The 20545-nt window shown below is 40.8% G+C and overlaps 1 protein-coding gene across 1 annotated transcript in view; it reads right to left on the bottom strand.

Moving 5' to 3' along the window:
• CDKAL1 (CDK5 regulatory subunit associated protein 1 like 1) overlaps positions 1-20545 on the bottom strand; it is a 338480-nt gene that overhangs the window by 217284 nt on the left and 100651 nt on the right. Inside the window, exons 6-7 of the mRNA XM_063298967.1 lie at positions 19376-19424; positions 4284-4404 (exon numbers count right to left, since the gene is read on the bottom strand). Coding sequence (XP_063155037.1) covers positions 4284-4404; positions 19376-19424 — 170 coding nt within the window. The remainder of the gene's footprint in view (positions 1-4283; positions 4405-19375; positions 19425-20545) is intronic.

Raw genomic sequence — 20545 nt, 5'->3', positions numbered from 1 at the left:
CACTGCTGGATCATTTGGCAATTACAGAAGAATGCTTTGAAGTATTAGGTAGAGATGACAGCCCATCAGAATTGAAATATCCCTAAGTCATTATCAATACCACCTTGTCATGACTGCTTCACACTCCGTGACAACAGGCAAGGCAGTAAACAACCCACACGGATGTGAACTTGTAATATGAGCCCAATGCCACAGGTTAAGAGTAAACTCAAGCAGAAATATTCATGGTCCGTTGCAGGAGATCAGGAAATTAAACCATTACATTTATTCATGCAAAGCACCAATGCAAAAAAGAAATTAACAGACACTTAATTCTAATCCTTGTAATAAAGCACCTGTTTCATTACCTATAAATTCTTTTCAGTTACAAGTTGTAATTCAATAAATGCAGATCCAGTGAGACCACATAATTTCCATTCTAGAAAATGAGACTAGGGCCCCACTGAGTTCTCTTTGGAAAAAAGCAAGGTGGTATACCTGTGCATTCTCCTTCGCTTCTGGCAGAATAAGAAATCAAATCATCAGAGCATGGGTATAATCTAGAATACTCCATTCAATCAAAAGCCAAGGTTGCCCAATGAACCTTATATAGGTAATCTAAATTCACATACCACTTTGTGTACTTATTTCAGCATCCAAAGGGAAGAACAATTTTCCTGCTTCAAAATCTGCTAAGCTAAGGCTGAAATCAGATGAGCTGTAACATCCATGGTCAGGAGGATTTCTAGCTATTTATTTCCTATCTGTCCATCCTTCAAATTGATTAGTAACCATGGTCTCCCTGGAAACTGTTTTAGGAGATCATCTACAACATCTTAAAATTTCAAATATGCCATCTAACCCCAAAAGGTTGTGGGCTCTTGACACCCCAGCTGGTTACTCTGAAAATGGAAGAAGAGTTGGAGGATCACTCAATTTTTCCCTTTGGTGATATTTGCCTGATACCCATTTCCAGCTTCTTTCTTGTTCTATAGAAGAATGAAGACATAAATGTCAGGAGCACTTATGTATGAAGCTATTTAAAGACTGCAGGATTTCCAGGGAATAAATGGCAAACCCAAGAAAGAGCCGACGAAAGGGTCCCACATAACTTGCTTAGGATGCTGCTTAACTCTGCTAAGGACAAAACTTCCTCTGAACTATAAACCAGCACGTATTGGCTGTCCTGCCTCTTTTCCAGCTAAAATGGCTAAACACATATATGTATACATCCACAAATCAACATTTCTGATGAATGTTCAGGAACTCAATGATGCCAAATTTAATAAATACAGCTATAAAAATTTCCAAAAAGAAAAAAAGATTGGAAATACTGTGTAGTAAAGCATTTAAAAGATAGCATTTAAATAGTCTGATTAGGACAAGGTAATTCTGAAGTATTCCAGGAACATACACTCTCTTCCCACAACCCAGAAAGAGACTCCAGGCAAAAAGATTCAGTAATTATCTCTGTGGGAAACCTTTTTCTCCCTCTTTTGTTGTACTGAAGTGGTTTCTCCTGACTTTTGAACACAGGGGTTACATTTGGTGGCAAGTATCAAAACTGCATGTATAGTCGTGGGAAAAAGTAAGGACACCCTCTTTGAGTTCTATGGTTTTACGCATCAGGACATAATAAAAATCATCTGGTCCTCAGCAGGTCTTAAAATTAGGTAAAGACAACCTCAGATGAACAACAACACATGGCATATTACACCGTGTCATTATTTATTTTTACAAAAATAAAGCCAAATACATAAAACCATAGAATGCAAAGAGGGCGTCCTTACTTTCTCCCACGACTGTAGTTCTTTACTGACATTAGTGACTGACAGGCACTCCTTTTAGCTGTCTCAATGGAAACTACTCTTAAAACACTGCAGTTATTTCTATGTATCATAGAATAAGGTGAAACACAGAGATGTAAATTTTATTTATCATTTTTTCCTCTCTACTCTGATTTGCACAATGGTTTTACTGTCCTCAATGTCACCTATGCGGAATCTCTCTCAGATTGGGCCCCCTTCCAAAACAGGTCAGAAAATGGGACAGACGGGATCTAAAACTACCTGATGGATAAGCGCAGTAGCTGTCTTCTTAAATGTCTGGGTTTAGTAATCCAAAATATAACCTAAATAGGATAAAACAACAAAAGCACTTGGAACTTGTTTCCATTATAAGATATCTCATTGGAACATAAATGTACAGATTAATGTACTGACCTGTCAGTAGAGATATCTGATTGGGTAACTAAGGCATGCTAATTTTGAAATTAAAGTGAAATAATACAGTTTGTGAAGATGTAACATGACTTTAGATTATTGTGTGTCAAGGATACATATATTCTTCTTGACCATATCCCTAGTCTTTGTAATTTATTAAGAATTGCGAACTTTTCACAATCGAGGCTAATTAAAATAATTATGATATAATACATAAGAAGATAAATTTTACAGCACTGGAAATGTAACTTGTAAAAATGTATCTGGAACAATGTATCATTGATATGTCTTGTTTATAAATATTTGAATTAAGAGTGTTTTTTTTTTTTAACAGAGGCTCAAGGAAGAGGACTTTAGGTCAATTTATACATACACTTTTTCAGTTTGGTATAATAAAATAACAAAAGTTAAAAGACCGTGCATCCATATTTTATACATATGCCCTACTTTGCAGATCTTAATGTTCAAGATAAAAGCATTGATGTAATTCATTTCATTTCAACCTAATCATATAAGCTTTGGGATACAATTAAAATCTAGAAATAAGGATGTGCAAAATGGCTTGGGTACAGAGTGTCTCAAGTGTTCTTCATTCAGAATGAAACCCCAGTTGGTTCATAGGGAGCAGTGTTCCTCAACCTTGGCACCTTGAAGTTGTATGGACTTCAACTCCCAGAATTCCATGGTCAGCAAGGCTAGCTGAGGAATTTTGGGAGTTGAAGTCCACACATCTTCAAGTGGCCAAGGTTGAGAAACAGTGATATAGAGTGCGCTGTTCTGGGCAACTTGATGGGAGTTATGTTGTCTGGTATCTTCCTGGGCCAGTATGGGAGCAGGAAGCAGCTGCTAGCGCTGGCTTAGGCTGGATGGGGCAGTCAGGGAGAGTAGGGAGCTGGAGCAAAGCAGCAGGCAGGCTGCAAAAAGAAAATCAGGAGATCTGCAATTGACCACAAATCATTACTTCTGCTGGAGCTAGTGAATATAGATCATGTTGCCTGTTCTGGAGCTTGGGAGATTGTAAATTCAAAAACTGTCAATAAAATTTGTGTTCTGCTGATGTTGAGTTCCAGCATGCCTTTAAAATTGAAGCATTGGAATACAGGCAACTTGGAAGATTATGAATGGGTCTATTTGTTCCAAGCTCAAAAAATATGGTGTCTGTTTCATGTAGATCCCAATATATGATTTTGTTTTCTTCTGTTTCATTTCTGTTTTCTAATGTGCCATCTGCTTTAAACGTTTGAGGCATATGCAGAACAAGACATGGCTTCAAACGTTTTGTTAAACCGCTGAGCTTGCCAATCGGAAGGTCGGCGGTTCAAATCCGCGTGACGGGGTGAGCTCCCGTTGCTAGTCCCAGCTCCTGCCAACCTAGCAGTTCGAAAACATGCAAATGTGAGTAGATTAATAGGTACCGCTTTGGCGGGCAGGTAACGGCGTTCCGTGTAGTCATGCTGGCCACATGACCACGGAAGTGTCTACGGACAAACGCCGGCTCCTCGGCTTTGAAACAGAGATGAGCACCGCCCCCTAGAGTCGGACATGGCTGGACTTAATGTCAAGGGAAACCTTTACCTTTACTAAAGTTTGCTATATCTTGATTCACAGGACTTTATTTTCAAAGGTGATTTGATCAATCCCCGCAGTGCAAAAAATTTACTCTTATGTAGGTCACCTTTCCTGCACTAGCTTGTGAATGCTGAGGCCAAAACATCTCAGAATGGTTCCTCTAATATCAAAATGGTAATGTGATCTGGATTTTTAAAAACTAGGGAAAGAGGCATTTGCTTGCACACTAAAAAGACTTATTACAGCAATGCATATGTTTTCAAGGAAACAAAAAGGTATAAAAACACACAAATATCTTCAATGTTTAGGACTCTAAAATATAAGCAAATAATTAGGTAGCATTTTAAAGTATTACAGTATTGCCTTTCAATACTTCACTGGCATTTTCAACATGTTACTGTAAATTGTTCCTGATGGTATCATTGGAGGCAGCTCTGCATTAAGAACGAACAAAAATGAAATTGAATTTCTAGGCAGTATTGAATATTTTATGTCAGTTTGAATGAGGCTTACCCTGTATTGATGGAAATGATTTCTATCAGGGGGTTCTTTCTAATCTTTGGCAAATCCAGTCGCGCTCCCCCCAACCGTTTCCCATTATCCTTTTTCTGTCCCAGCAATCTCACAGAGTGACCTTCAAATAAAGAAAAAATGGCACTATTATATATACAACTCATTAGTTATAGAAAATTCTATTTCACCATTCTGAATTTGTTAATAAAAATACATTAAAAAGTCTTACAAAAGCCAAATACTTATTAGGTAAAAGAAAAACAAAATGTTTACAAGATTTTTTTCTCTGATTACCTTGTTTGAAAGGGTTTGACAAAGGGTAATCAAGGAGCCTTTTAATTTTAATTACAGCCAGACTATTATTTCTAATTCAGTATTTGCTTTAAAACAAACATACTTGCACAGACACTGCATTATTCCATGTAGCCAGAAACAGAGGGCTCAGCTTGAAAAAAAGTATTTGAGTTACTATTTAACACAAATTACTGTAGCTGGATATATTACTTTATTAGTGAGTTCAATGGGTGCCTTTGCCAAAGCCTCATGTGCATCCTGGCTATAAAACACTCACAGTACAAACAAGTTTTAAACTATTTCCATAATCCTAGAAAAGTTGTTTTTTTAAATAATGTTGAAATATGATCTCATGTGTAACCTTATTCTGATTTCCAATAATGAACAGAAATTATCAAGGCAAGTTTAAAATACTGTTAATTCAAACATTGTTAAGAAATCCACTAATACATTAAAAATACAGGTAGTCCTCATTTAGTGACTGTTCACAGTTACGATGATGATGAAAAAGTATCTCTAAAACCAGTCCTTGCATTTACGACCTTTGCAGGTACGTAAAGCAAAGGAAAGCTGAAGTAAGGTCAGAAGCATAGTTGTGGTTTCACTTAGTGACCGCTTCGCTTAATAACCATGTTGCCAGTCTCAATTGTGGTCACTAAACAAGGACTACCTGCAACTAAATTTCACATTCTGAAGTACACTTTAATTTTTCTTTTGTAATTAAACAAAACAAAACAAATATATTAATAAAGCTTTAACAAAATATAGCAAATATTAATGCCAGTAGCATTTGGTCAAGTTTTGGAATGAGCTAAAATCTTATATCATGGCTGGCTTCATATAAACATTACCCAATAAACTTCAGTTTGCAAACCAAACCAAAGACAATATGGCTTAGCACAACAGATGAACTCAGCTTCATGGGGACAGAAAACAACAATAAATGGAAGACTTCCACTGTTCGCTTGCATCACAAAAGGGAGGGGAAAAAGTCTGCCTGTGTGGATATGATAATACAAACCCAGCCATTGTCTAAGAGAGAAGCCAGTTTTCAGTTTAAAATATATGATGTATTTTAGCAATAAAAAAATATTGTAGCAACACTAGTAGCATCGGTATTAAATAAGTTTGGGTTGCACTTTTTGTTCTTATGGTATCCAAAGAGCATCATATAGTACTGTTTACAACACAGTTGCATGAAGGCTTTCTCTATGTGGCAAGCTATTTACATTCAGCAATTTTCAACATGTTATTATTCCAATCATTAAAAAGATATGACGAGATCAGAGAAACTGCATGGTGAACTGTTTCACATGCACAGCTTGGTGTACCAAATAACCACATTTGCCATATAAGGGCAAATATATTGGAATGACTGTAGCTCAGTGGTACAACCAATACTTTGCAAATTCTTCACGTAGGACTGGGAAAGCACCTTGTCTAAAATCCTAGAAAGTTAGTCAGCAATGCTGAACTGAACAAACCAATGGTCCGACTCTGTGGCTGTGCGCTCAAATATAATACCCATGGATATTCCCTTGTTTCCTTCAAGGCTTCCTTCTCATCTGATTTTTTCTTTTAGAATTGGCCACACCATCAAAACAACACCCCTGCCATATTCTCAGAGTTCTAGAATACCCCCCAAATTGGGAAACACCTGAATTAGTGTGATGTCACTTAGTTCCAAAAACATGTTTAAATTTGTGAATTGAGCACAAGGAATCTACTATTTAATAGTATCATAAGATGAATTTATTGAATTCTTCACTGATATATTGCTAAAAGGAAGTTGAACAATTAGCATATTAGCCTTTTCAGAGTAAAGCTAAAACTTACAGTTAAGAATCCAGCTTTATTAAAAGATACTTTATTAAAAGATATTAAAATGCAATAGTACAGTATAAGAGATATCAAAAAAATAAACAGTACTGTATCTAGAAAAGGCTTGTTATTTTCATATCATTATTGTCCTAACAGTGAGAATCACACTGAGATGAGGAGTAGTTCTCTAGTGTTTATTACTGCTACATAAACAGAATCCTAACAAACTGAATAAGCGTGGGAAAAACCCAGACATATAAACCCCAAAGGTTAAGTCGGTCCCGATCTGTGTCTCTTTGAATGGCTGCTTAATTCCTCAGTACCACGCATGCGTTTTCCACCCTGGATGGGAGCCCCTTCCTGCTCGCCATCATTACTCATGACAATTATACAGTATGCCAAGAAATCTGTTGTAGACCATTGGAATGTACAGATTGCATCAATAGTATTCACTAATTATCCTTTCTCTCTCTATCACATTAATAATGGTATTATCATTAGCTAATTAAATAACTAGCTATTTTCTAATGCTATTTCTTGAAAAAGACTCTTGGATTTAACAATATGCATCCTACTTGTTAATTAAAATAAATGTGAGATCCTTTGCACCGTTGGAAATATTGGAGTCATAACAAAGCTAAAAATACATAATGAAAGTTAATGTTCAAAGAATACTAAAGAAAAAAAGCATCCTTTTATTAATTAATTAATTAAATTTCTCTGCTGCTCATCACGTGCACGACGACTCTGGGCAGCTTACAAATAATAAAAATGGTAACAATTCAATATAAATACATAAAATTACAAATACAAGTACAAAATATAAAATACAAAATTCAAGATGGGAAGATCTTAACCTTGGCACCCACACTGTCATGAGTAAGGATGGCGAGCAGGGGGCTCCCATCCAGACTGTCAAGTGCATGCGTAGCACTGAGGAATTGGTCAGCCATTCAAAGAGACACAAATCGGGACCACCTTAACCTTTGGGGTTTATATGTCTGGGTTTTCCCACGCTTCTTCAGTTTGTTAGGATTCCTGTTAAGTACTAGCAATAAATATTAGAGACCAGTTCCTTGTCTTAGCGTGTTTCCTGGCTGTTAGGACATCAATCTGTGTCTCTTTGAATGGCCGACCAATTCCTCAGTGCTACGCATGCGCTTGACAGTCTGGATGGGAGCCCCCTGCTCGCCATCCTTACTCATGACACTCACAGGGCCAACCACCCCCATGAATAGCTGTCCCCTCTCCCATCACAGGCCAGGTGGCATAACCATGCTTTTACTTCCTTCCAAAAGGCCGGGAGAGTGGGGGCCTGTCTTACCCCTGGGGGTAGCTTGTTCCAAAGGGCGGGTGCTACGGCAGAGAAGGCCCTCTTCCTCGACCCTACCAATCGGCAATCCCTCACGGACAGGATCTGTAACACGTCCTCTCTGCCTGACCAGGTGGGACAAGTTGACATAATTGGGGTGAGGTGGTCCCTCAGGTAACCTGGACTCATGCTATATGTAGGGCTTTAAAGATAATAACCAACACCTTGAATTGGGCCCAGAAGTAAACTGGCACCAAGTTTCTTATCCAATTCTTATCCAATTCAAGGTGTTGGTTATCACCTTTAAAGCCCTACATGGCATGGGTCCAGGTTACCTGAGGGACCACCTCACCCCAATTACGTCGACCCGTCCCACTTGGTCAGGCAGAGAGGGCATGTTATAGACAAGCAAACAAATCTACAACCAGAAGCCCATACAGTTCAATCAATTCAAACACACTAAGTACCATGTTGGATTGTGTCCTGGTCACTATCCAGTACTTATTTTGGAAACTGGCAAATGCTAACTACTGAAGGGGTAAAGCTCTGAAGCAATCTCTTTGGAACTATTATAGCAATCTGTTTAAAAACAAGCTGGATTAATAACAGTATTAATTAAAATTCATAAATATGTAAAGTATATTCTCATGTTATTAATTTTCTGAAAAATCAAGCTTAGAAGATACAAAATATTTTATGTTAAGTATTGTATGTAAATATGTAAATTAATTTCACACTATAACCAAAAACATTTACATGTTTGTTTTCAGTGAAATCCATTAAACCAATGCAGATCATTGTTCCATGTTTTAACAAAATTAAAACAATGAAATGGAGTTTAAGAGGCTTTTTATACCATTAGGTGACTTTCTTTTTTACAAAAAACTGAAGCTAACATTTGAAACAGTTTCACTATGTAATTTTTCTATGCTTCATGATGATCTAAAAAAACCCTATTGTAAAAGCAATTAATCGAAATGGGACAAATGGTATCATACAAACAAACAACTTATGGCCATAGTTCAAAATAGTATACAGTTTTGTAACAGGATTATACAGCTTAGGTAAAATGTTTAGATAAATTGGAAGAAATAAAATGAAGAAAGCTAAAATATATGATCAATGCAAATATTGAATTCTAAAAAAATATATTATTAAAACTATATTGTTGAATTATAAAAACACCTTGTGAATTCTGAAACTCTAAAATACTAAGTTGCTAAACTACTAATTCAAGGAAGTATTTTATTAGCATGTTAACCAGTATACTGGTTTGATAAACTATTAAAATATTAAAACAGAGAGCCAGTTTGGTGTACTGGTTAAGGTAGGTAAAGGTAAAGGTTTCCCTTGACATTAAGTCCAGCCGTGTCCGACTCTAGGGGGCGGTGCTCATCTCCGTTTCAAAGCCGAAGAGCCGGTGTTTGTCCGTAGACACTTTCGTGGTCATGTGGCCGGCATGACTAAACGGAACGCTGTTATCTGCCTGCCGAAGCGGTACCTATTAATCTACTCACATTTGCATGTTTTCGAACTGCTAGGTTGGCAGGAGCTGGGACTAGTAATGGGAGCTCACCCCGTCATGCGGATTCGAACCGCCGACCTTCTGATCGGCAAGCTCAGCAGTTTAACCCGCAGAGCCACCGCGTCCCTACTGGTTAAGGTACCAGGCTAAAAACCAGGAGACCATGAATTCTACCTCCATCTTAGGCACAAAGCCAGCTGGATGACCTTGGGCCAGTTACTCTCTCAGCCATAGAAAGAAGAAGGCAGTGGCAAACTACTTCTGAAATCTTGCCAAGAAAACTGTAGGGACTTGTCCAGACACTTGCCAGGAGTCAACACTGACCGAAAAGCACAAAGAAATAAATAAAAATATTTGCTTGATTATGAAACAAGAAGATAGTAATTATTTACAAACAGCAAGGCACAATCTTTTGATATGTTAAACATATGGTTTCAGGTCCAGAGGTAGTCTTGCTTAGAATAAGCCAATTAAAAACTATGGGCGGAATTGGGGATGACTAGCTGATCCCATTATTGCTTGGAATGTGTTCTAAGCATGAAATGGGAATCTAACTCAATGTAGTTTTTCAGTGCCTTTTCAATCTTAAACATGTTTGGTAGAAACAGATCAAGCTAAACACACTCCTATCACCCTAAAATCAATGTTTGTTGAATATCTGATTAACTTGTCTGGGATTCAACCCTTTTTTTAGTTAAACAGAAAAAACAAAAATGCAGAACTTTGATTGATGAACAGGGCCACAAAATTACCTGCACAAGCAAACTAATATCTGATTAAGCAATTAAGCAGTGCAGAGCTTCTCTACAACCTTCACTTGAAAAGAGAACTCTATTTTCAATAGGCAACAATAGAATTTTCACCAACATCAAGAGTCTTACATTCTCTTTTATTAATAAAAAAAAGAGGTCATTAAAAATTAAGACATAAGATATGGCTTTCCGCTGTTATTCAGATCAACAGTTATGTCAAATCAACATGGTATAAACACAGTTTTATAAAAAGGATTTATATCTTATTAGGAGCTGAGAATGAAGAATGTGAAAATATTTTCTATACCACCCAAGTTAAAAAAAAAGTTCACTTTGAAAGAGAGGAAAGAAGGAAGAATACAGGAAAGAGGTACAATTTGAGTACTCAAATATATGCCCATGTTGAACAGAAAGCTAGTAGACATATCAATTCTCTGTCTTGCCAAGCAGAGCAAATAAATATAAACCAAATGAATTGTATGAGATGATTGCAAACCAAACCACTAAGTTGTATTACAATTGTCACTACAGCGTAGGAAAAATTGGGTATCTGCATATACTCCCCCTCACTAAAGGCTGTTGTTAGAAACACCTCTTTTTGTTTAAACAAAGAAGTAATTAACACACAATTGCCCAATTCAATTAAAAAGCAGCCCACACCAATTATTTACACAGTTGTAAGCAAAGAGGATTGCTACAAACAAAGCTCCATGCAGACTTACAGGATGGCATTAATTCTTTAGATTCAAGATACGTTCTTACAAAAAGGGAGGTATGAAAAAAAACATGCCTACACATGCAAGTGCTTCTATGCTCTCTTTTTTACACACCGTTAAGAAGTCTCAGGTTAAGCGGAGTTTATCTCTTTTGACTGATTATCAATTTCAAACTGTGGTTTAATATCATGGCTTAATAAAAGTCAATAGCCACAGTTTCTTGGTTCACTCAGTGCTAATTGGAGAATTAAGAACTTGAATACATGGGAAATACATGTTCATTTGTATCTCAGTTTATTATTCTGAAATATAAATTTCTTTAAAAGATAATTTATATTAAAATATACTGTAGAAAAACAGGTGAGGAGTATATTTTATTTATTTTATTTATTTATTTATCAAATTTGTCACCGCCCATCTCCTCCGAATGGAGGGACTCTGGGTGGTTTACAGCATAACACAGTAACTATACAATAAAATTCCAGTATAAAATATAGACTAAACAATTTTAAAAACTACCAAATATAATAAAATCCCGATGGCTATGGTCTCATTCAGTCCTTGCGTAGGAGGGGCACTTCAAGGCACTAGCCAACCCCAAGTATGATTATTTTCCTCCCTGCCCCAAGCCTGGTGGCAGAGCCAGGTCTTCAATTCCCTCCGGAAGGCTAGGAGCAATGGGGCCAATCTCACCTCCGGGGGCAAGATGTTCCAAAGGGCAGGCGCCACTGCTGAGAAGGCCCGCCTCCTGGATCCTGCCAGATGGAATTCTCTTGCAGACAGGGTACGCAGCATGGCCTCTCTGCATGACCAGGTGGGACGGGCTGATTAAGCGGGGAAGAGGTGGTCCCTCAGGTAACCCAGTCCAATGCCATGTAGGGCTTTAAAGGTGATAACCAACACCTTGAATTGGACCCAGAAGCAAACTGGTATCCAGTGCAGCTCGTGAAGCAAAGGTGTTATATGCGCCCTTCTAGGGCACCAAAATAGCCCACGCGGCTGCATTCTGGACCAGCTGAAGCTTCCAGATACTCTTCAAGGGTAGCCCCATGTACAGCGCATTGCAATAGTCTCTATAGGAGATAACAAGGGCATGAGTGACTGTCTGAAGGGCCTCCAGATCCAGGAAAGGGCGTAACTGGTGCACAACACGCAGCTGTGCAAAGGCCCTTCTGGCCACGGCTGCCATCTGCTCTTTGAGCAGGAGTCGTGAGTCCATGAGGACCCCCAAGTTATGCACCGGGTCTGTCTGGGGCAGTGCAACCCCATCCAGAACCAAAGATGACAAAGTCCCGGATACAGCAGAGCCCTTAACCCACAGCGACTCTGTCATACCAGGGTTCAGCTGAAGCCTGTTGTTCCCCATCCAGACCCCAACAGCCCCCAGACACTCAGAGAGGGTGGTCACAGCATCACTTACTTCACCTGGGATGGAGATATACAACTGATTATCATCAGCATACTGATGATACCTCATCCCATGGTGACAGATGATCTCACCCAGCGGTTTCATGTAGATGTTAAATAGGAGAGAGAACCGAACCCTGCGGCACCCCACAAAGGAGGGGTCAAGGGTCGGATCTCTCACGCCCTATCACTGCCGACTGGGACCAGCCCTGGAGGAAGGAGGTGAACCAGAGCAGAACCACGCCGCCCACCCCCAACTCCCTGAGCCGACCCAAAAGGATACCATGGTTGATATCGAAAGCCGCTGACAGGTCAAGAAGCGCAAGGATGGATGTACTACCCCCATCCCGCTCCCGCCAAAGATCATCCATAAGTGCGACAAATGCCGTTTCCATCCCATATCCGGGCCTGAAACCTGACTGAAAGGGGTCTAGATAATCCGTTTCCTCCAGAACCCTCTGGAGCTGTAATGCCACCACTTTCTCAACCACCTTCCCCAAAAAGGGGAGGTGGGAGACTGGACAAAAATTATCCAGTACAGTAGAGTCCAGCGATGGTTTCTTGAGGAGGGATTGTACCAGCACCTCCTTAAAGGCAGTTGGGAACACACCCTCCCTCAAGGATGTATTGACCATCGCCTGGACCCAGCCACATGTCACCTCCTGAGCTGCCTTCACCATCCAGGAGGGACATGGGTCTAGATGACAAGTGGTGGCATTTACTGTCCTGAGGATCCTGTCCACTTCCTTGGGTCCAACAGGATCAAACTGTTCCCAGATAACATGGTAAGTACACTCCCTTGGTATCTCCACAGACCATGCGTCACGCTTGGAGTCTAACGTAGAGTGAATCCAAGCAATTTTGTCTTGCAGATGCTCTGAAAACTCCTCTGCATGGCCCTGTAGGTGGGTCACTGTGCCCACCTTTCCCAAAAGGGATTAATTTTAAACAGGGCAGTTGGGCGGTATTCTGCAGACGCAATAAAGGTGGAGAAGTGTTGGCACTTCACCGCTCTTATCACCACCAGGTAGGCCTTGATAGCGGCTCTAATTAGTGTTTGGTCGGATTTGGTCTTTGTCTTCCTCCAGTGGCACTCTAGACGTCTCTTAGTCCTCTTCAAAACCCTCAGCTCCTCTGTAAATCACGGGGAGCATCGGGTACGATGAGGCAAGAGAGGTCATACAGGCGTGATCGTGTCCAAGGCCCCAGCCGCCTCCCTATTCCAGGCGGCGCCCAGGGCCTCTGCTGGACCTTGCAGCAAATCGTCGGGCATAACCCCCAGCTCCCTCTGAAACCCTACCGGGTCCATCAGTCGCTGGGGGCGGACCAATCGAATGGGACCCACCTCCCTGAAGAGGGGGGTGGCATAAGAGAATCCCAGGGCCAGCAGAGCGTGATCTGACCATGACAATGGGGATAGCTGTAACTCTCCCCTCAGGTCACATTGCCACTGCTCCGACAAGAAAACTAAGTCCGGGGTGAGGCCACTGTCTCGAGTCAGGTCCCAAATAATCTGAGTCAGACCCATGGCTGCCATGGTAGCCATGAACTCCCGAGCTTCCTCCAAGGCACGCCCCAGGGATGGCAGATTGAAGTCCCCCAGAACCATAAGTCCGGGGAACTCCACTGCCAACCCTGAGACGGCCTCCAGCAGCTCAGGCAGGGAGGTTTCCATGCAGCAGGGGGTCTGGTACAGCAGCAACACTCCCAACTGCTCTCAGGGACACAACTTGAAAAACAGGGTCTCACAACCAGCCGCTTGTGGAGTGGGGCCCCTGAAGGCCACCAGAGACTCCCGGATGACAACTGCCACCCCTCCTCCCCTGCCCTGGTGTCTCAGCTGGTGCCATGCCGTAAACCAGGCTGGGCACATTTCCAAAAGGGGCACCCCCCCCTTCAGGGCTCAGCCAGGTTTCAGTAATACATGCCAGGTCTGCCCCCTCCTCAGTGATCAAGTCACATATGAGGAGGGCTTTGTTGTTAACAGACCTGGCATTGAGTAGCAGCAGCCGGACACCAGGGCCCCTATGGATCTGCTGACCAGGGCCTGGGTCTGAGCACAGAGGGTTGGAACATGCCACCGGTAACAAACACCGGGGGCGTCTTCCTGGTAGATGGCCCGCTCTCTGGCTCCTGCCATAGCGTCCCCTACCCATCACCAGCTCAATAATATGACCCGCCCTGCACCCCCGGAGACTCCACTTAGCCCCACTCCTGCACTTCCGGAGTCCCCAACTTGGAATAGAGGTCCCTCCATCCACTCACACACACTCACAATGTGGCAGGCGCTCCGGCACACCATGGCAGGCCCTCCGGCACACCAGCTCACCCTCTTGGTGCTGTCCAGGCCCAGCCATCACCCACCCATTCACTCTTCAGTCATTCACTCTTCAGTCATAATGCTCCCTGTTCGGCCTCTCTCACTGGTTGGCCAGGGGCATCTCATTCATTCCCCCTCACCTCCTGCCTCTCACTCAGGAGGTGAGTGCTCTCCCACACTGTCAGACATTACCAGACTCCCCCCCCTCGTCTCTCACCCTAGGAAGGGGTCCTCATTCATACTGGAGGGTCCCCCACAGCTCTCTACCTCTTCCAGGCAGGTAGGAAGGGGATGGCCAAGCCCACTCCACATCCCCAAGGTCTGTTATGCCGAGGCCGGCGCTCCTGGGTCTATCCTGGGGTCTCCCTGGTCGGTCTATCAGTTTGCTGTCTTGCTGGTCATCGACCCACTCCACCAGGCCGGCCCTCCAAGTCCGTTCTGCTGGCTCACTGTGTTGCTGGTCTGCTGAGCAGCCGCACCCCCCCTCTGCCCAGCTGGTCCTCCAAGGTGGGTCCACAGGTCTATCTTTCCGCTGGTCTGCTGCACCGCCAAACCACTCCACCACACTGGACCTCTAGAGTTGGGGCGTGGCGCTGCCAAGCCGTCCGTCCACTGCACCGCTAAACCACCCCACCAGGCTGATCCACCAAGGCCAGTCAGCCAGTCAGCAACACCGCTGGTCCGCTGCGCCACCAGGCTGCTCCACCGTGCCGCCAGGCCACCACAAGCCCACCATCCAGCATCCCCGGGGGTCGCTCTGCCATCGCTCCCCATGCCTCTTGAGTCCTCCCCAGGGTCAGTACACCACCAATCTGCTGCGCCACCAAACCTCCGGGGCTCGCTGCACCGCTAGGGCTTGCCTGGACCTGTTGCTCCACGCCACTCTGCACAGGGCAAGGGGCTCCATCCAACCCCGACCCATAAGATATGAGGGTCGGGGATCCTAGAAGTCCCCCTCCAAGCTCCGGCCAACAACGAGACTTGGGGGGAAGAGCTGGACCCAGGAGTTTCCCCTCAGAGCAGCAACCGATGTCGGCGTCTGCTCCCGGTCGCCATCTTTTGATATAATGCCAGTATCTGCGTATATTACAAATTAAGTGGTGGGTATATAATTATGGATAGCAGACATCTTAAAATAATATTCTATAGATTAATGGTACAGATTAAGAGTTCAGCTATTCATGAGCTATTTTCTGATTACCCAAACCATACAGATTATATTGATACTTCCTAGTATGAAATATGAACCCACACTTTATGATTCAATGTTTTGTGTAAACTATACCATTATGGCTTGTTCAACAAACCACATTTTAAATAATTCTGGCTTAATCTTATATATAAACGCACATTTATCCTACTTTTCCATATTAAATTTTCCAGTTTAATTGTGCGTTCCAATAAAAGGTTTTCAAGACTTTAACATTTCTTTTTAGAGTTTAAACTATTAGTTTAACTCTCATCAGAGAACTTAATTTCCTGTGATTCATGTGCATTTGTTTAAACTGGAAATGAGAAAGGTGCCTCTGATCTGGCATGGGCATTCACTGTACCTGTCAACGGCTCCTTAAAGAAGCTATGTCTTTTCCTGAATAGCTGCACATTCTCTTCTTATAATGGCTTGCAAGACTGATGAGTAATTAGCAGTGTTAATTAGCACTATGCTAAGCTACACCCATGCTGTTATAAAAGTACAGAATTAGAGCATCTTTCAGTTATACGTAATATATTTAGACATAGGGTATTAACTGAAGGGATACAAGATGCACACAAAGTAATGATGTTTTATTCATAATGTTTTCCTTATGCAGATTTCACTAGCATGTATGAAGAACTATGAACAGTGATGGTAAGATATTTTCTGCCACATGTACAGTACATGCACCAGGAAGCTGAAGTGCGCCATAGTTTCCAATGCATGCAAAAAATACCTCTGTGTTTCTCACAAATCAATGGTTTTTTTTCCCCAAAGGGCAGTGAACTTATGGGGAGGGAAAATGTCACATTCAAAATGGTTCAAGGAGAATGCAGGAGAGCTCTTTTGTGCTTATGCTGCGTCTAGACTGAGAGACATGCTGTCAATAAAAGTTCTCTACTTTAGGCTACACAATGTACACACAGATCATCTTGTGAGCTTTTAGTGGCCCACCAATGACAACAGATTGATTGGTATGGCAGCTAAACAGTTGGCAAATATTAGTTAATATTTAAACTAGGAACAGATAGACCATATTACTAGACAGGTTAATGTGACTGAAAGTTAGAGGGGTTAGATGAAGTCTGAAAAAGTTCAACACTGAAGTAATTTCCTTTTACTTGTTTACAGTAATTCTGTCCAGTGACCCATTTCACAAAATGTTCTGTGAAACTCAGGACCAGTGCAGGTTTTATTCAACCAGAAAGTCTAGCCTTTCCTTAATCCAATATGGATACACTTTACAGAATGCCGTTGTTTGACATTTTGTAGGAAGCTTTATGATGTCAGTAGAAGTATTTAAGTTGGCTAATACTCACAGCAGTAAAATAGCAAGAGCGCAGGGATGATTTTGTATGGATACTGTAAATCAGTTTAAGGTAATATTATGTTTGTAATTTTTACTCTGTGTTTCATAAATCCAGGAGATAGATGTTTAAGATGTGCATTCCAAATACCATGTGACGTAAGCTGCAAAAATTTGATTTTGTCTCATAGGAGAGGGAATGTTAGAACAAGAACTCTAAACTCACCCTTTGTCTATCAAGCAAATTTTGAGTTGGAAAGAGAAGTGTTCCTGTAGACACTCAACAGGGCTTTGCAACCACTTGACAGAGATGCCCTGAGGAAAGTTACCCTGAGGAATATATGCCTGGTGCATTTCTACATGTGCTGCCCCCCAATTCAGCTTACTACAATAATTGGTCAGGCAGATGTTAAACAGGTCTACAATCCATTCATAATTCTAAATGGTAAACTTTAACATATTTAACTTAAAAAAACGCTTTTCCTACTATTTTTTTTAGATCAAGTCTATCATTATTATATACATATAATAAAGGGGCATGGTAACTGAGAGGCTGTGAGTTATGCCATTCCTGCCAGGGAACCCAATTACTGATATGCCCAGGAGGGATGGGGCTAAGGCAAGGGAAGAGTGAGGTATGATAAAAGTACTCCATTGTTGTCATCTATCTCCTAACACACTGGGGTCCAAAATCACTGTTGCTGAGATTTAGTTCAGTGAGACTTCTTCAATATGTAGTCCTCCAGATGTCTTGAAGTACTACTCCCAGCAGCTCACCCAGAATGGTTAATAGTGGGAGATGCTGAGAGATGTAGTTTGGTAGTATCCAGAAAAGCAACAATTTCTGTAGTGTTCCAAGGTAGGCAGGCACAGTAGTGATGTTCTCTTACAGACTGTTTATAGCACAAGAATGTCCTTCTTGGGGGACATGGGAAATGCAGAACTTTGACTATAAATATAGAAGCAGTTTATACACATACACACAAACTTAAATTATTTATTTTTAAAAAAAATGGATTTACACTCATTCATTCATTCATTCAGTGTGTTTGCATGTGTAGGTTCAATCTGCAGGTGAATCTAGCTATAAGGAGGTAACCAGGTCTTTAAGGTCTGATATGATCCTCTGCAATGTTGTTACTGCTATGGCTTTCAGAATTCACTTGCTGTTTCCTTTTCCTCTTTCCCTTTGTGTTCCCTCTTTCTTTTCTTTTCCCACTCTCCTCTTTTCTCTTAGTTCTGCTCAGAGCAATGATGGGCATCAGAAGTCTTCTATTGGATGCTATCTTTATAAGACTTCACTGCTTTAAAAACCTTCCTTCCATTACATCACATTCTGCCAACTTGGCTACACCTGGGAAATTTAAGATTCTGCAAGTCTGATTTACATTCTGTTGTTTTTTCAAACAGTCCATATGAGATACTTTTCTGGAAGGAAAGCTCGGAGAACTCTGTATAGGCTGCTGCATATACCCATCTTCCTCCTAATATGCAGCCTTTCTGTGCACTCTACACAAGACCATTTTTACTAGACCCCTCTACTATTTCATAAAGCCTTGAGCTAAATCTCAAAGTCACTTACAGTGTCTCATAAGTACTTTCACATTTCTCTTTCTGTATGTTCATCTTATATGGACTATATTTATACTGCCGAAAACCGAATTTGATATTTCTATCTGACATCTTCTGGTCACTACCCCAGATGTAATCTGTTACATTACAGTTTAGTCACCTTGGCAAAGTTTGCATAGGTCTCATTGGAAGTTAGACTTATTTTATAACAATTGGATCCAAATAACAAACAGGATGCAATGTTCAGAATGGAAGTAATCTGCCATTAAAAAGTTAGTTTCAGTAAGAATATTAATAAAACAGGCCACATGTTTTATTAAGTTGGCAAAACCAGTTATTTTCAGTGTGGAAACATATTAATTTTTTCCCATTCAAATTATACATTGTGGGTCTTCTCTACAGGCTATATGAGTGGAGAATATAAAGGCACTCTATGCTTCATAAAATTCATACAATATCTTTCTGTGTTCTAAAAACCTAGTATCTTTGATGCAAAACTTGACATCTGATGCAATTAAATACTGCAGCAAATGACTAATCAATTTCTCTGAAATACATCACGATCTGTGTAAGAATATATAAGGAAAAAAATAAAAGAACACTGAAGCACAAATTTTAAAAAGTATAAAATATTAAAAAACCAATTACTGAGAGAACCAGCTAGAGTGATCTATATTAATTCGGCTCAGATTTCCGCAGTTTTTTGTGATGTACGTGGCACCTGCTAAATATTTACATTTCAGTCAGTATTTTGAATGCGTACGTGGCATATTTCAACCGGAGATTCCTTAGGGATATATGCGATCAAAGCAACCTCAGGAACGAGCACTGAGAAGAATGAATCCATGCGTTATTTCAGCTGAAAAGCTTACCCTTAATAGTTTCTTCAACAACTTCCACTACACGATCTATCTGTTGAACCTGAAATGTAATAGATTAATAAATCAAGCTGTGAATATTCAGATGACCTTTGAAAGACCCTTTTTCAAGTACATTCTTGAATGTATTTAATCCACATAAAAGAACCCTTGCACTTTTTGCTATATACTACTTATGTAGTTCTGCTTGCAAGACAGATTGAAAAGAAAATCAAATAAAAGTCAATGTCTATGTTTTACTGCATCCATATTGTGCTTTTAAAATATAAAAGCCAGCTGACAACAAAGTTTAGCACCAATTTCATGCCAGCAAAAAGTATTACTCAATGCAGCAAGAACCAATTATAAAGGAGAGATCACTGCAGGCTTTTTTACAAGGACAGCTTACATAAATCTACAAAGTAGAGAATTTATATAATTACGAATGGTGGCCAATAAGCTGTACTATTAGCAAGAACTGACAGCATCCCTGAACAAGAGCAGGGGTGGTAGCATATCTGGAAGAAATTCAAGTCCTGCGCTCCAGCATCTTTCTACAATGCATGATAAGCAATTCTACAGCTCAGTCACTTAAAATGCCTACAGAGAAGAGGCTGCATAAGTAACACCTGGAAGTTCAGAGTTTACAAGGGCCAGCAATATTCACTAAGAATCTCAATCAAAGTATTTCCTCTTCAAGCCATGGAAATAAGTAGCATGTCATTCACATGTTATGCTTGACCATAAATCATCCAGCAGTGAACTTCCCTATACACATACCTAACCAGTGTTTTTTGAATGAGATTGGGTTAATATACTGAGATCAATCAAAATTTCAAAAAAGATCTGGGAATGTCAAAAAGCTTCAAATTCACATGTGTGAATCCAATCTTTACCAGTGAATTTTACTTTAAAAAAACATGGTTTAACATGTCTTAGTCATAGCTGGAAGTAGCATGCATTTTATTTAAAGAGATAAGCAAATGCAGTTGGGAATGTCAGTTTCACACATGCCAGAATATTTCACCATGGTTTGTTAAATGAGCCATAGTGGCTTGGTCTGCATATAGAATGAACTCAGAATAAGGATATTTGCATCTTACACTAAATCAAAATCAAAGCACGTTATGACTTAGCATTAGATGGAACAGGCCAAAATAATAATTTCCTTTTCTGTGTAAAGGC

Source organism: Candoia aspera, chromosome 3, assembly GCF_035149785.1.
Source record: "Candoia aspera isolate rCanAsp1 chromosome 3, rCanAsp1.hap2, whole genome shotgun sequence".
In the NCBI taxonomy this organism is placed as follows: Eukaryota; Metazoa; Chordata; class Lepidosauria; order Squamata; family Boidae; genus Candoia; species Candoia aspera.
The sequence above is the reverse complement of the archived record's forward strand: the minus strand, read 5'-3'. Positions and strand labels throughout refer to the sequence as shown.